Source organism: Centruroides sculpturatus, unplaced genomic scaffold, assembly GCF_000671375.1.
Source record: "Centruroides sculpturatus isolate CEXI.00-Female unplaced genomic scaffold, Cexi_2.0 scaffold134, whole genome shotgun sequence".
Classification (NCBI taxonomy): domain Eukaryota; kingdom Metazoa; phylum Arthropoda; class Arachnida; order Scorpiones; family Buthidae; genus Centruroides; species Centruroides sculpturatus.
Window position 1 is genome coordinate 872,962 of NW_019384368.1, and position 18,652 is coordinate 891,613.

Consider the following 18,652-nt stretch of genomic DNA (forward strand, 5'->3'; position numbering starts at 1 on the left):
AAAACAAACCAAAAAGTATAGAAAAGGGATTTTTTAATAAAAAAAAAAAAAAGTTAAGATAATGGAAATAGATAAAACACCAAATGAAGGAAGTAACTTGACACCCGAAAAATTATTTAAAATACAAATTTACAGTGTTCTTGACACTCTATTGTGTCAAATAGATTGGCGTTATGAAAAAATGAAAACTATCTGTGACAATTTTTGCTTTCTCTGTGGCTCATCTTTATAATACATGAGTGTTGCTGATTTAAAAAAAATCGGCTGCAGATTTCGCTATTATTAATAAATATCGCAAAGATTTTAAAAAGTATGAATTCACAAGTGAAATTGAAAGTTTTAATTTTGTAGTAACGACTCTTATACAAAATATGGAAACTGCATCTCCGCTTAATATTCTACAAGCTCTTCATGATTTTAGTTTAATTGAATTTTACCCAAATATCAGTGTCGCTCTTCAAATATTTCTAACTCTTCCCGTTTCTATTGCTTCGTGCAAGAGAAGTTTTAGCAAGTTAAACTTAATAAAAAATTATTTATGATCAACTATCGGACAAGAACGATTATCCAATATTTCTATTATTTCAATAGAATACAATATCGTTAAAAATATTAATTATGATACTGTAATTAATGAATTTGCTGAAATGAAAGCCAGAAAAATTCAATTAAAATAAATTTTATTAAAAATCTATTGTAATGTATTTATTATTTTCCCAAAACCAAATTAATTAAGGGGCCTAAATGCAAATTCTTGCACAGGGCACAGGAGTGGCTAGTTACGGCTCTGTGTGGACAGGTACAGTACATAATAAATCTTGCTTCATCCAGTGCAATCCCAGATGATTGCCTAGATACTGTTTTCAACTATTTACAGTTTAAAATATGTTTTAAACATTTTACTTATATTTCTATTACAGTGAATATTTTAGTTTGATGTTTTTGAATATATGGAGCAAAATTTTATTATACAGTATCAGGTACACTAATTGAGAAAAAATACTTGTGGACCATCACAATCAGAGTATTCATTCAGTAGTTTGTTTTAGAAATATCGAAAGCTGAAGAAACATGGCTTGTTGACTTAAAGAGTCTGATTCAGTGGCAGGTTAGGCTATTAGGAATGAGTTTACCTAATCATTTTATCAAATGTGTAAAACCAGACCTTACTGTAATAATTTTTCTTTGTATGTATTGAATGACTAAAGATTAAGAATATGATTTAAAATAATTATGAAACTTCAAACTTGTGTGAAACAATGATACTTTTTATGTAGTTGATTCTTTAAAAAGTGTAGATTATCATTTGTTGTTAACCATAGTATCAATTATATTACAGGAATTTGATTTTTAAATAGTATAATATTGATACATAACAGTATATTTTGTTTATGTACTCTGCTGTGTCAACTATTAACATATGTTAATAGTTGACACAGCATAGTCCTTTGATAGTACCACTGCATGAGATGTGTGATAGTAGAATACCATAGTACATCTTTGATTAACTGCTATCTACATCAGTGATGCTAAGATTGGCACATCAGCTGTTTGCTGCTAAAAACAGTGTATGGTGTAATGCTCATTTATACAGAATTTTTATTATTCTATTGTTAAATAAGTTTATCAATATCATTTGAAAATTTCAATGGAGGATTGTTGCAGTTATAAGTGGTGCAAGTGATTGTTAGCAGTGCTGTTTTCCTGTTCTGACTGATATAAAGTGTAACTTAATGGTAAAAGTTTGCACTTTATATGTACTGTTTTATTTTGATTTCTCATTTTTGGGAGTTTTTTCCAGGCTTAAAAAGCCTGGAAAAAACTCCCTGAATACATGTGATATTTTCCTTTTCTTACACATGAATATTTTAAGTTTTTTAAAAATATCACATTTTCCAAATATTAGTGATATATTTCTGTATGTAAAATGGCTCAGAATGAATAAAATTCTTTTAAAATACTAGCAGCTATATTAATAAATTAAAGTTTAAAGCATAACTGGTTAATCATTTCTTAATTTTGCAAATTTTTCTCTATTCTCTCTTGTTTTTTAATCAATAAACTCAAAATTTTATTATTTTAGAAAGAACTAATTCTTTATCCTAATAAAAACGGTTCAGTAGTCGATTTATTAGAAGAAGCAAGGAAACAAGTTGATTTAAGTGACTCAGGTTCTGGAAGATTAAGGTATTTACAGTCAAATTTATTAGTATTGTAGATTAAAAAAGATTTACTTGATGTAACAAAGTATTTTATTATTAATTTTCCAGGTTATTAGAAGTAATTAGTTGCAAAATTACTAATGTTCAACGTGAAGACATTCAGTTGGAATGTCTTAATGCAGCAAATACCAAAACTTATCGAATCGAGGAAATTCCAAAAGACGAACTAGAGTTAGCTGATGATGAGCTTCTTATTCCTGTAGCACATTTTCATAAAGTGAGTGGAAAAATTTTACTTTATCCATTTTAAAAAGTCATTTATACAGATATAATAATTTTTTCTAGGAGGTATTTTCCACATTTGGTGTTCCGTTCCTGTTAAAAATTAAACATGTAAGTATTTTAAAAATATTTTTTTTCTATCAAAATATTATTATAATAAGAGCAAAAATGTACACAAATGTATTTCAAATTAATTTATATATTTAATTTTGAATAATTTTGTTTGAAAATGTTTATTGTTATCAGATAAGTCTTTTAATTTATAAGTCCCTTATATATATATTCATTGTGAAAATTAACAAACAGTTCTAATATGTATAAGATTATTTCACGCTTTAAGACTAATTATCACTAAACTATTTTAGTGATAATTAGTCTTAAATCATCTAATTTTTTAGGAGCTAAAAAATACAAAAATGTAAATAGAAAAATGATGTTAGATAAAATTTTTCATGCTTTAAGATTATTAATTAAAATTGTTCATTGATTCTGAATATGAGATCTGTTTGTTAGATATATTAGATTAATTTTTTAAAAGGAAGTTTATCAGTTAATATCAAGTATTTTGTGATAATGAAATGATGCATGTGGTCAGATGACTTCCTTGGAATAAAATTGGATTTATAATTATAAGTACACTGATTCTAATTTAAATGCAATTAAAAGAAAGTATAATAATATCAAATTGCTTTTTTTTTTTTTTATTTATCATACTTTGAAGTAAAAGGTAATGATTGACGGGTAAAAACAATAAGTTGCTACAAAATCTTGTGTTAGGTTACAAAATAACTAATTAATAAATAAATTATATTAAAACATTTATAGGATTTTAAACTTTATTTATTTTTTCTTACAGAGAGAACCATTCTCAAGAGTTAAAGAAAGAATACAAAGAAAGCTAGATATTCCAGATAAGGAATTTGAAAAGGTTAATTATTTTGTCTTTAAATGCATAATTGTAAAAATGTTTAGTATTAAACAACACTTAAAGGGCATAGTCTATTTATTAACAAAAGCATTTGCTTGGTTATTTATCAATTGACTTTTTACTTTCAGTATAAATTTGCTATAATATTAATGGGTCGACCACAGTATATTGGTGAAGAAACCGATTATTCTGTTACTTTATCTGATTTTTTATCTCAGCCACCACAAGGTATACGAATGTTTTTGTTGTTATCTTTTTAGTGAATTACATTGCTGATTTTGTGCGAATTATAGGTGGTACGTTGCAGTCCAGGCCGTGGCTTGGATTAGAACATATTAATAAAGCTCCTAAACGTTCTCGCTATAACTATCTGGAAAAGGCCATTAAAATACATAATTAAATCAATATGGTCAGAGATGCCAAGATAAGGTATGCCCCTTTTTTTTCTTTTTTTAACTAACAATTCTCTGGATAGATATGATTTTTAAATTGCAACAGATTTAATATTTTCTATTAAAATGATTTGTTTTATTGTTTATGAATGCATTGATAGTTGTTTTCTGTAGTGCAGAAGTTAGAAATCTCTACATTTGTCTGCACTTTCAAGTTGATTTTATAAACAATTTTTCGGTTTTGTAACATAAAAATGTTTTGAGTTCATTTCTGTAATTAATTAATTTTTCTGATTTGCTTTTAATAATATCAACAGTCTAAATTGACAATAAATTAACTTCAGTTTTTTAAAGCTTTACTTATTAGTTCAAAATTAAAATTTAACCAAATTTTTGCCAATTTTAGGCTGTCGAAGATCATAAAAATAAATATGCATTTTTCCAATTTATATGACATATTACAAATTTACCAGATGATTAAATTTGAGGAATAGACTCGGCAGTATCATGGGCCAGTTATGATTGTTACTTCCCTGCTGCAGGTTGTCTGTAAAGTTACTGTGCAGTGAGAAATTTCTATCAGCATTAAAATTGTGTATATAGTATTGCATACAAGACATTAAGTTGTATGCAATACTGTACATTTTAATTGGCCAGCCAGTACCAAGTGGACAGTTTGCAGGTCTCATATACAATGTCATACATATGACTTTAATTTTGGATAATTAATAATTTACTATGATTAATTAATATATCACTAGTTCAACATTTTTCTTTTCCAGGTAATGGGCCATACTGAAATCCTCCAGTGTTATGCCAACCTGTGATCACACTCCACTGTGCAAACCTCCGTGCTAGATGTGCTTTCAACTTTTCTGCACGGCTGTGTAGGTGCAGTTCAAATTTTACTTCTGTTTTCTCAAAACATTTTGGTCCACCTACATTCTGAGTCGAGTCTTCCCCATTGGGGGGCAAGAAAAAAAATTTTTCTTAAAACACTGCACTAAAAAGGTGGATTATATTGGGTATAATGGTTATCATATCAGTGTCCACGGTTATTCTCCGAGGCCCTTCCCGTTGCGGACATTTATTGCCGAGGGGGTGAGAAACGGAAAAAAATAATATTTACAAACTCTGAGATCACGATTTCAGTTCAAGCAGATACCGAAATCTACTTAGCCTATTTCTAGTGTTTCATCACAAACAAGAATGGATGTAATATAATTTAAACATTATTTACATGTGGTTTGTATGAAGGAAAATAATATAGTTCCGAAATGAGGAAAAAAGCTTGAAAGTCTTCATTGCATATTCTGTTTAAAATTCTGTACTATACATTCAAATATAAAAAATAAAAATAAAATAAAAAAATAAATACCAGCATGTGAAAGTTCCAAATTTTTGTGGTCTGGTGAAAACTGTCCAGTTTATTCCTTTTGTGTTAGTTTTCTGGAATACATTTTGCATGGTGGAAAAAAAAGTTGTTGCGTACGAAGCACAAAAGATTCCAACGGATGGCGCACTGAACTTGGCAGTGAGGAAAAGGCCCTAATATATGTGTTAAATAATAAAAAAAAATAAAATAAGGAGAAGAGAAAAACTTCTCTTTTCTTCTGTGTACACCATTTAAATATATTTGCAGCTTCTGTACAGTGTGTGTACTAAAAAGTTCAATTGCCTTACTACTCACAAATGCTTAGTAGAATTGTATGGAGGAATTTTCAAAATAAATTTAGAACTGTATTATGTGTGTTTGTATCTATAAATATTTTAAAAAATAATAATTATTATTATTATTATTATTATAAGCAAATTTGAATGACGGCCATTTGCTGTATATTCTTTTCTCTTCCCCCTTCAAACAGGCATGAAACAAGTAAATATTTTCAAATTGGATTTAAAAAAAAAAAAGGCATTCAGATTTAAGATATTCTTGTACATTTATTTTAATTGGTAAATAAATTGTTGAAGTTGAATAATAATTAATGAATTTTGGAAATTAAAGTAATTGTTTTTAATGTAAATTAATGCACCACTGCTTCACTTAAGTTTAATATTGGTATTTTAACACAAACACCAGAAAATTTACATTTTTGGCAACACCATTTGCCTTTGCAAACTAACACCATAGAAACTTTCATGGAAAATGTTGAACAGGAAGTAAATAATTAAAATAAAAAACCAAAATGTACAGAAACAACATAAAATTGCAGATAAAATATATTAGTTTAATAGATGATTTACAAACATAAATTTGATTTTAACAGATGCTGCAATTTCTTATGGGCATGTCAATTTGAATATCCAGCATATTTTATTTTACATAAAAAAAAAATTAACATAAATGCTAATTGGCTACAAATTTAAATTGACAAATACAAAAATTAATTTGACAATTAGGGATGTCAAATTAATTACACTTGGATACAAGTTTTAATTGTGTTTCGAATCTATCTTCGGCTTTATCATCAATGTAATATACAAATTTAAGCATTTAAAATTAATATTCTTTTATAATTGTTCCACCATAGATTTGTATAAGTGAAGGAGTGCTTAGAATGTGTACAGTACATTTGCATAAAGCTGTAATGTGGAGTATTACTCTGCAGCATAAATTTCACATATTTTAATGCTAACTTGTGTTATTCAAGAATACGATGATGATTGCATGACATTTACTCTTGAGAATAGCCAAAAATCTGTATTATCAGAAATATTAGTGCATAAGGTACATAAAAAATTTTTTGTTGTTCTCCATTATGGATACTGATTTTGATGATGGCTCTTGCTTAAGTGGTGGTATTGTGCCAGGAACGGTGTTAATTAATAAACAGTTATCATAATGTCCAACTGTACATTGTGATGTCGGGGCATTAATAAAGAATCTCTTATTTGCACCCCATGTGTATGTAACTAAATGCTCCACATTCAATGTGAAAATGGAGCTTAGTTTGGATATTTACTCTAGATGTAAACATTTGCATAGTAATTTTAATGGAGTTTCTTGATATCCTGTATACAATGACCATTAAGAACAATTTATATTAAATTATTTTAATGAAAATGTTTGTATTTTACTGAAACACTTCATGTGTTACCATAAGTTTATCCTGTTGTCAACAATACATTAGTCATCATGTTCCTTGTTTCCCCTGATGATGATTTTAATCTTGAAGATTTGAGGTAAATTTTATGAGTTTAAATTGCTTCTTTAATATAATGCAAACGGATGATCTCTCTGGAGTCTAGTTATACGATGAATTACTTGCAATGGGGGTCTAAAAAGGGACTTTTTCTATGCCCATAGTGGGTTTGGGCAGACCCCATTGGTGCGGCCCTATATAAGCTCTCGACGCCCCGTACATAAATTCCTTTTCTTATTCTTAGAACGACTATAGATATATTTGTATAATATCAATAATTGATATACTGTATTTGTTTCTTGTCAATAAGTTTATTTTACTATCCTTAATTATTTCTTATTGTAGGATAATTTTTCAGATCAAAACTCTCGATTGTGCCTATTTTCGTCGGATATTCAACTATGCAGAATGAAGATAATTCTTATCAAAATTCGTTGTCATACCGTAGTAATAACTATCATCAACAACAGTCATAGCCGCCTCCATCATCACCGTCATTATAACCAGATTATTTCTAATTATTGTAGGACAAGCCTTAAGATCTTCGATATTATCACCCTTGCATTTAATTGTGCAGAAATAATTATCATCATGTTATTTTATGTGATTCTTTATTGAGTTTTCCAAAACTTTGAAAATCGTCATTTGTCTCTCTCTTAAACTCACTCAAGTTAATACACTTTTCTTCATATTTTCTAGTTAAATACTGTATTAAAATATAAAAAATCTTGTCTTCAAAAAATAATTAAATTTAAGTTGAAATTTTTTACAAATTAAATCTTTACGTTAAAGAAAAAAAAATACAAAAACTAAATGAAAATATTTTCTTGAGATAAAACTAATTTACATATATATTAACTTATTCCTCCTATTTTTAAATGTAATTGCAGTGTTTTTTTGGTGATATGAATTTTTAACGAACTAATGCTATTCTATCGTCCTATGGAAGAAAGCCTCTAGGCATAAATAAAAGCAATAAAAATGACTCCTTAAGGGCCTCTAGTTATGAGTCAAAGCAATGAAAATCTCTCTCTGTACCTATAAATGCCAGCAACGAAAGTGGCTCTAGTTATGAATTCAATCAATGAAAATACTTTCCAGAATTCACAAAAGTACAGTTAGAATAAACGAAAAACTTATTATTTATGATAATCTAATAGTATATGAAAGCCACTCATCATCGTTTCAAGATGACATTATGCAGATGATGATGATGAAACAACGTTTAAAGGAAAATCAAAACATAAATTTACTACAAATTATCCAGAAAAGTTAAGCATTTCTTTAATTAGAAAGATCGTGGAGCGTAATAAATAACACACACACACAACTATATCGAACTTGTGTAAGAAGTTCTGTGCAATTTGTTACTCAAGTAGCATTATTTTCTAAACAAATGACTACAGAACATACTTTAAACAGTTGATAGCGGGCTTTTAATTCACTCGTCTCGTATAATCGACTTCATAAATTTAAGAATTTCGAAGGAAAGAAGCGAATGTTTGCATGTGAATGTGCGTTATTCATGATACAAGAGGCATTTACTTTGTTGAAGTAACTGCCATTCACCTTCTTTCTATGTTTTAATGTGGTTTTATCATTAATCTAATCATCCGTGAAAGATGATCAGACATAAAATCTAATCGTCGGACATTTTTCTAATATATTTTACCATTAAAAATTGGGTATGACCCATAATTTTTAATGCAAACATGAATCGAAATGTACAATACAGTACAGTACCTTAAGTACAAATACTAAAGTAAACGAATCGTTAAAATAATACATTTTTTAATAAGCAATTTACATTAAAAATTAAAATAAATAAATTCAGTATTTTTAAATATTTAATTAGATTAAAGTTTTGATATTAACTTAAAGAGCGCTTAATTATAATTAAAGTTTTCATATTTATAACAATTAAGCAACTGTTAGTCATTTAAATTAAATTACAAATAGTTAGTTTAATTAATTAATTATAATGAAGTTGCAATTACATTTAAGAATACGTTCAGATTTTGCAAAGCGGTCCATTTTATAATAAAAGTTTTTAAATAAAATATCATAAGATGGCGCCACACGCAAGTTAAATTTTTTTGCCGGAAAAGTTATGCAACTCTGCTGGATTTTTTATTATTATTATTATTATTAAATTTAAAGTTATATTTTTGCGAAGGAAAAATTATAGATGAAGTGTAATGAATTATAAAGCTGTTAAAACATCATTTTTATTTGATCAAAAGGGGGAGAAACTAATTACTTTTTTTTAGTTTCTTTCAATAAAAGTAATAAAAATTTAATGAAGTTTAGTGAAAAATAATTATTTTTTAATGAACTTAATGTTATACTTTTGTAAAGAGAGAATTTTAAATGAGGCATGACAAATTGTAAAGCTGTTATAGGAGAGAATTTCTAGTCAATTAAATTAAGGGTGATAAATTAATTTTTAAAAAGTTTTTTTTTTAGTAAAAAAAAACAATGAAAAATAATTGAAATTTTTCTGCTTTTTACTAAAAAGATATTTAAAATTAATTAATTCCTAATTTGTCGACTTGAAATTCCTAACAGCTTTGCAATTTGAAATTGCCCAATCAAAATTCTTCTTTTATTGAGAAGGAAATTTTAAATTGATTAAAAATAACAAAACTTCGTGAAAATCAATTAAAATTTTCATCGAGTTTTATCATGTCCTTTTTAATAAAAGAAGAATTTCGATTGGGCAATTTCAAATTGTTAAGGGGCCATTTCTTTTAATCAGTGCCATAACTAATTAATTCCTAATTTGTCGACTTGAAATTCCTAACAGCTTTGCAATTTGAAATTGCCCAATCAAAATTCTTCTTTTATTGAGAAGGAAATTTTAAATTGATTAAAAATAACAAAACTTCGTGAAAATCAATTAAAATTTTCATCGAGTTTTATCATGTCCTTTTTAATAAAAGAAGAATTTCGATTGGGCAATTTCAAATTGTTAAGGGGCCATTTCTTTTAATCAGTGCCATAACTAGCCATTCCTGTGCCCTGTGCAATAATTTGCAATTAGGCCCCTTAATTAATTAGGTTTGGGAAAATAATAAAACAAATACATGCATTTGGGCTCCCCTTCCGAGTGGGCCCTGTGCGGGTGCACCTGTTGCATCTGCCTAGTTATGGCACTGCTTTTAATTGAACGAAATTGGGGGAGAAGTAATTGCATTTTTATAATTAAATTTTTGTCGAAAATTCTAAATCTTACTGAATTTCATCACTTGGAATGAATGAAAGGTTAGATTTTGGCGGGAGGAAAGAGTTTTGAATGGAGCATAACGAATTGCAACTGTTCAATCAATTATATTCTTAATACAAACGGAACGAATGGTGATTTACAATTACCTGATAGTTGCTATTGTTAGATTAAGTCAATAGAAATCCTATCTTCAGTGGTTCAATAAGAATGGGAGTCATTATTCGTTGCATTCTCATGAGGATCCACCTTTATAATTACCACCTGACTGGCTTACAAATGGAGTCAAAACTTTCGCCTTTTAATTAAACTTGAAGACATAAAATCCCTTATTTTTAATGTGTATTGGAGTATTGAAAAATCGGCGTTACCTTTAATTGGTTTTAATTTTTAAGCAGCCGCCTTCGTCGAATTGCATTAAAATTAATTAACAGAGTTTCTGTGTAGTTAAAGTGCGAAATTTAAGAAAAATTGGATATTTGTGTATTTAATCATAATTCCAAAAGATGATGATTAGACCGTTCGTTCTTTTTTGAAATTTTATGTAAATAATGATGATGATAATTAAAATGTTGGGTAATTAAATGAGGAACATAATGATGATTACCACTTGATTGGCTTATAAGTGGATTCTAAACTTTCACGTTTAAATTAAATTCGAAGACAAATCCAGGATGATGATAATGCAATTTAACGTTTTGATCTTAATAGTGTTATCGTCCTATTAATCAATGTCATTAATAACGAATTTATTTATCTCAATAATGCTATAAGCAAATTCTTCATCATCATCATCATCATCCCAAAAAAAAAATTAATAATAATGTAGTCAAAACTCTGAATAACAGCCACTGAGGGAACATTAAAAATGACCTTTGTTTGGAGGTTATTTTATATGCATTTTTTAAAAAATTCCTGAAAAAAAATGGTCTCTATTTAGAGGTGGTCGTTATCGGAGGTTCGAATGTAATAAGAATAACGAATTAATATAATACGATTAACAAATTTATCATCTTTAACAAATTGATTAACACTATCGATATCAACGTCCTTATCGTTAATAAATGTATTAATGTATCATCATCGTCATTAATAAACTGATCAATATAAACACCAAAATTCTTCAATAGCAACGCCATCGGCAACAAATTGATCGATATGGATAGCAAGAACACGCGATGAACGTGAAGTTTCGTTGCATAAAAAAACATTAATAAACGGCAACAGGTGAGCAGTTTAAATTGTCATATAAGCGGCTAATTAAAAAAATAGACCCTTTTAATTTTAATTTAGCCAAATTCAAATTGGACACCGGATGCTACTGTGTGCTCGAGTGTGGAACACGGTCGAGAAAGTAATCAACCTTCAACATCACCGTCAAATAACTCATTACTTAGTTGATTAATGCTGTATCAGCATCAAATTATCATCATCATCTCGGCGCTATTAATGATGCTAACGATTACGATGAAAAAATAACAGTTTTCTATGTTATCAATTACAATAAGTATTGATACAACATAACATTTTAATTTCCTAAGAAATGTCTCCCTCTAACTTGTATAGAATCACCAATTTAAAATTAAAAAAATCATCATCATCATCATCGTAACATAGAACAGATCTTATTACCATTTTATCAATGTTCATGTTCAGCGTTACAGTATATAAACGGATGATTACGAAACTCCGCCTATCATCCATTATCCACCATTTATCATTCATTATCAGCATAGATAGGCAGTGGCTGATAATGGATGATGAATGATACATCTGCCTATCATTCATCATTCATATATTTATTATCCATTACTCATCATCCGCCACTTATCATCTACCTCCATCAAGTTCTTCCTACCATACTATGATGATGATGATGATGAATTTAAATTAAAATGAACAAAGACCGTTTTAATTTAATTAATTTGCATAATTTAAAAGAATTAATTTATTTATTTACGAATTTTTATACAATCTTATTTTTTATTCTTATTTTTTTTGTAAAATGTTTTTTAAATCCTTTCACACGGGATTAAAACTTTCGGAAGTGTCGAATTTTTATCGTGAATTTCGACATACTTAAATTGAATTTGAAAATATTCGGCGGCACATTTTATGACGAGAAACTTTGAACTTTTATCATCGCTTTCGTTGAAAAAGAAATTGTTCCGACGAAAATTAAACGAGAAGATGATACTCGCAGCTGATGGTTTTTGTTCGAGTTTCAAAAAAAAAATGATTTATATTAGAAACAATTCCAGAAAAGAAAACTCTAAAATATAATTTAAATATTTAAAATTATTTTTATAAAGAAACAAATTGTCTTTTATGTAAAATGATTTTTTAAATAAATAATTACGAAAGAATGTGATCTATATAAAATCGAAATGATGCCAGACACTTAAAACGCTTTAATGTATTTTATTGATATCAAATCATCATCATCATGTATTGATTGATATCAAATTACAAATCATCATGATAATTATCATCACGACGACAAGATACACATTATATTCTTAGATACTACAAAAAATATCTTAGATGTGTTACATAAATTGGCACGTTGTGATTGAGATCGTCATGATAACGATGATAAAGACAATGACGATACTTCGGATATTCTCTAATTACTTTAATTAATATCTTATCTTACTGTACATTATATTCTCAGATACCATAAAAATATATCTTAGGTAACTTGTTGCTAAAGTTGGCTCGTTACGAACTTGTTTAACATCATCTAACACGTTTCTCTGATAATATCTCAGGATGATTTGATATGTTCCGAATCTGTTATATCACGCAACCATTCTAATTGATATCTTATGATATAGGCTATACGAGTAAATTGGCATGGGTTGAGGATCTTTCGTGCCGTTTGACATCTTTATTTGATAGTGATATTTTATAAGCGATACGTTGAGCCTCTGTCACTTCATTCGATTTTTTGATGACCGATGACGGTGACAACGATGATAATCATCCATTATTTATCATCTATCATTCCCATTTTCTTATCCATTATCTGTCAACAATCATCCACCATTTATCATTCATCATCAGCCGCCACCCATCATTCATTATCAATCATTCATCAATGATGAATGAATGATTGATGGATAATGGATGATAAATGATGGATAATGGATGATAAATGGTGGATAACGGATGATAATTCATCCGTTATGAGACTCCACCTATCATCCATTATCAATCATTTATCATCCCATTATCAGCATAGATAAGCGGTGACTGATAATGGATGATGAATGATACCGCCTATCATTCATCATTCATCATTCATATATTTATTATCCGTTACTCATCATCCGCCACTTATCATCTATATCCAGCAACCGTATTTTCTAACAAATCTTTAAAGGAAAGCATTCGCGGAACCATGAGGGAACATTTTCATTTAGCCAACAAACCATCGCTTAATTTCGAATTTCTCGAGGGGCGTTTGGCGTAAATACGCTTATAAAATTTTAAAATTGAGCTGTCACGGAGGATAAATATTGAAGATGCGAGAAAATCCACTTTAGATAAAAATAAAGAATAAAAGTAAAAGCATCGAGTTCTTTTCACAGCTTTTATAGATCTCGAGGAATCTACAATTTTATGTTCGATTCGAGACAATGCACGATCGAAGAATTTGTTTACTTTACCAATTTATCATTGGAATGAATACATATATATATATTACATAATATACATAAACTCTCTCTACTATAAAAGATGATCATCCACTGCCTGATTGAATGCTAAACACTTTGGTTGTGGCGTTAAACAGAAACGATGTACTCTTTCTCTATAAATTTTTTACTTTGCCAAACCAAGGAACTTCAATTTGTTATTATGGCTCTAATAAATTTTTCAATCAGTTATAGATTTTTACTTTTTCGGTCTCTTTTTATTTTCTTTAAGTTCCAATTTTTATATTCTTCTCTTAAAATGTGCCGAAATTGATCCATTGTTGAGGTACACTAAAATTGTTCGAATGATGCGAAAATAAAATAAATGCTTCTGTCTCTCCTTCATTCGATTCTGTATTTTATTTTCTTGTAATTATCCTTTGAAGTCAATTTTTCTTCTTATAACAAGTAAGTATCTGTATTAGGGTATTTAGGGAAAGTTTTCATTGTACAAATGTATTGTATTTCGGATGATGTAAGACTTGAAACTTTTCTTTAATGTGTACTAAGGATTTAACTTCCATCTGAGTATGTGTATAAAGTTATATTCTCTCTAAATTTTCCTAAAGAACTAAATTTCTTCAAAATTCCCTAGATTTCCCTAAATTTCCCTAACGAGCTAAATTTCTCCAAAATTTCCTAGATTTCCCTAAATTACATTAACGAACTCAATTTCTCCAAATTTTCCTAAATTTCTTTAACGAACTAAATTTCCCTAACGAGCTAAATTTCTCCAAATTTTCCTAAATTTTCCTAAAGAGCTAAATTTATCCAAAATTCCCTAGATTTCTCTAAATTACATTAACGAAGTAAATTTCTCCAACCGCCTCTAAATTTCTCAATGAGCTCAAATATCCCTAATTATTTTATAATTTTAACTTTTACTAAATACTAAATATTTTTAAGATTTCAAGTTACTTTTCAATTTCGCACCGAGGAAGGATTTTAAATTTCTCTAATATACTTGGGGATTTAAATCCTCGAGGAAATTAGGGAAATTTGGAATTTAAAAGAAATATATTAAGATTTAAATATGCCTTGAGAATTTTCGGTTTTCTTAATTTTGTAACCTAGACTTTTAAATTACTCCATTTATGCACCCATTAAATTTCCCTAATTGTGTACTTGAGGAACTAAAATTTCCCTAACTGTGCTCTTGAGAGAAATTTAAATTTCCCTAATTGTGTACCTGAGAAAAATTAAAATTTTCCTAATTTTTCACTGGATAAATTAAAGTTTATCTGATTGTATACTTCGGAAATTAAAATTTCCCTAACACTTGAGACTTTTTATTTTTAATTTCTATAATATCAGAATTTTAATCCCTATAATATATTTTTAATTCCCTAAAAACGTACTAGATATTTCTAGATACATATTTAAGAAATATTTAAAATACCAGAGCGCTCCGCATTATCGATCTGAACAGAAGTGTAAAATAAAAAAATCCCGTATATATCGTTCTCATTTAATTCAGCGCTATTGAATAAAATCTCGGGATAATCTAGAACCTCTTTATAACGAAAATAATAGATTTAAAGGATAAAATATTTTATTACTTATAAAAGAATATAACGTTTACTACTTAAAATACACAAAACTATTAAAAAAGGTTAAATTGAAAATAATGATTATTTATGTAATTAAATTAATATAAAATTTAAAAAATATGAAGAATTTGTATTTTAAACAAGTTTTGCTTATAGATTTTCTAATTAATTAGCGAAATTGTACATAATTTACATACGTCTAACGTTGTAACTAACGCTATAAATCAAAATCTGAGGCCAATGACTCACGATAATGGCTTCAAACTATGCTTCGATATTACAAAATATCTTTTAAATTAATTGTTTTCTACGGATTTATGTCCATTTTTTCCTTCCAAATAAACCATTTCAAACGTAAAAATTATATAAGAATTCTCAGGTTTTGTGAAAGTTTCTAGTGTTTCTGACATTTTTAGTAGAGGATGAAGCATTCCAGACGAATAGAATTTCTAAATTGTCTGTAATAAACTGGTTGTAGGGAAGAGATCTGGATAACATCATTTATACTCTCTCTCTCGAGAATGGAGAGACAAGGTAAAGTTGCGAGTAAATCGAAGAAATGATTGTGTTTTTCTCCATTTCTCATTTCTCCTTACCTGTAATGAAGTAAATAAAAATTTAGGAATGTTTCTCTTACTTTATCACCGTTTTAATGGAGGTAATGCTCCTGGCTGATGGTAAAATAAATGGTCATTGTTGACTCTGTAGTTTGAATTTGTCGTAGTGGCCGTCCGTTAATTACCTGTACAGTTTTAGGCCATTTCCGACCCCTCCTTGTTGTGTACAATGATGTACTTTCGGCAAACCATCTCCCCTTTAATTATGTAGACCCTCTCAACATTGAAGAAATTCTTAAATACGTTCTAGTAACGAATATTTTCTAGTAAGTGGGCCTACAAAAATAGATTCGTATGCCTTTAATACCACTAAAAAAAGTTCGCGTAAACAATGCCTCAACCCCTTCCCCCATCATGTTCAGTACAATGATATACTTTCAGCAACTCCTCCCCTTCATTGAACTGTACACGTAATTAATCGACGACTCCTTAATGTTGTTAAGTTTGTATGTGGGGAGTTTATGATTAAGGGCTTCAGAGGCCCTTAACCATAAACTCCCCACATACAAAATTAACATTAGGCCTGATAAGCTGAGGCTGTCATACCTCTTGTCAGGGCTTTATTAATCCATGGCAGAGCTCCTAGGGTTTCAGGTATTTCGGGCCTCCTCTGTCACTTCTATATTTTGTTCAGAAAAGCTCAGGTAGGTCCTAGATCTCAGTAAATAGTCCTATATCACTTCTGAGGATGTTCTGAATAATTTTATTTAATTACATTTAAAGGGCCCTATTTCGATTTTTACTATGAACTAACATTTTTACAAGGGATCCTACTTGATTTTTTACTAACTTTATAGTAAAATTCAAGTAGGGCCTCTCACAAAATGAAAAATTTTTAATAAAAATCAAAGTAGGGTGTCTCGCGAAAATAAATGCTAAACCTAAATTATAGTAAAAATTAAAATAGGGGGCCTTTTGTAAATGTGACGGGGCCTATAATTTAAAATGGAAGGGTTAACATTGTAAATTAAAACAGTTTTTCTTATGGAAAATATAATAATGTGTCTATAATTAAAAGTTAAAAGGGAGAATTCAATTATATTAATAACAAGTACAGGTGATATTTTAAAATGAAATTAGAAATGTTTAAGAAATAATCGTAAAATTTTGAATAATCATTTTTAATGGTTTAGAAGATAAATATGGTAAAACATTAATTAAATTTTATTGTTTAAGGATGTAAAGTTTATGAGAAGATGAGGATTTACGAGGAGATGAAGTCGCTAACGAGTTAAAAGAGATTATTACAAATTGTAATACAAATTTTTAACTTTGCTGATAATTTAAAATTGTTAAACAATATTCTTTATCAATAGACAAAGAATTTCTCAATAAATTACAAATTTTATTGTAAAACAGGGAAAAGTTTAATGTATAAACTATGCCTAATAAGAATGATAAAATAATACTAAAGTCAGGTAAATTGATTCAAAATTCGCAAGACGTGGGTTCGGATTCCATCTACAACTTGGCTTTTTTGTCTATAAAAAGCCAAGTTATTTATTATTTGTTTCTTTACGATCCGTATGAAAATTAAAGTAATAGATCTGAGCTTCTCCCAGCTTCGAAAGGATACGAACTCACGTTCCAGGATTCAAACCTACGCTCAGGAACCGAACCCAGATTCTGAAATTCTCGGGTGTTTCTTAATTAAAATAACTCGTTATTTCATAAAATATAATTTATTTTATATTAAACAAAGATTTTAAAAAAATTATGATAATTTTAGATTTAATGCGCGTTGTAACTTTAATAAATGCCTTAAAAGAAAAGCAAATATCCCTAATTATTTTATAATTTTAACTTTTACTAAATACTAAATATTTTTAAGATTTCAAGTTACTTTTCAATTTCGCACCGAGGAAGGATTTTAAATTTCTCTAATATACTTGGGGATTTAAATCCTCGAGGAAATTAGGGAAATTTGGAATTTAAAAGAAATATATTAAGATTTAAATATGCCTTGAGAATTTTCGGTTTTCTTAATTTTGTAACCTAGACTTTTAAATTACTCCATTTATGCACCCATTAAATTTCCCTAATTGTGTACTTGAGGAACTAAAATTTCCCTAACTGTGCTCTTGAGAGAAATTTAAATTTCCCTAATTGTGTACCTGAGAAAAATTAAAATTTTCCTAATTTTTCACTGGATAAATTAAAGTTTATCTGATTGTATACTTCGGAAATTAAAATTTCCCTAACACTTGAGACTTTTTATTTTTAATTTCTATAATATCAGAATTTTAATCCCTATAATATATTTTTAATTCCCTAAAAACGTACTAGATATTTCTAGATACATATTTAAGAAATATTTAAAATACCAGAGCGCTCCGCATTATCGATCTGAACAGAAGTGTAAAATAAAAAAATCCCGTATATATCGTTCTCATTTAATTCAGCGCTATTGAATAAAATCNCTAGTGGTTTCTTCTATTGATGATTTAACAAATAGCGGTTCATTTAGTAGAAATTACTTGGCGATTTGAAGGAATGTACGATAATTAGGGCGGTGGAACCGCATCAAACTTTCTTGGTGTTAATTAGACGAGACCATTTGCTATCCGAAGACAAATTCCTTCCCTAATTAATTGCCTCTCAGTTCCTCCTTAAAAGCTTGATCCCGTTTTGTGCACAGCATATCAGCAGCGGCCATA

The 18,652-nt window shown here is 28.6% G+C and overlaps 1 protein-coding gene across 1 annotated transcript in view; it reads left to right on the forward strand.

The window, feature by feature from the left end:
* LOC111613289 (ubiquitin carboxyl-terminal hydrolase 7-like) overlaps window positions 1–5,507 on the forward strand; it is a 38,163-nt gene extending 32,656 nt beyond the window's left edge. Inside the window, exons 21-27 of the mRNA XM_023354638.1 lie at window positions 2,084–2,187; window positions 2,271–2,439; window positions 2,508–2,555; window positions 3,301–3,372; window positions 3,501–3,600; window positions 3,666–3,801; window positions 4,547–5,507. Coding sequence (XP_023210406.1) covers window positions 2,084–2,187; window positions 2,271–2,439; window positions 2,508–2,555; window positions 3,301–3,372; window positions 3,501–3,600; window positions 3,666–3,772 — 600 coding nt within the window. The 3' untranslated portion in view covers window positions 3,773–3,801; window positions 4,547–5,507. The remainder of the gene's footprint in view (window positions 1–2,083; window positions 2,188–2,270; window positions 2,440–2,507; window positions 2,556–3,300; window positions 3,373–3,500; window positions 3,601–3,665; window positions 3,802–4,546) is intronic.
* The last annotated feature ends 13,145 nt before the right edge of the window (window positions 5,508–18,652 follow it).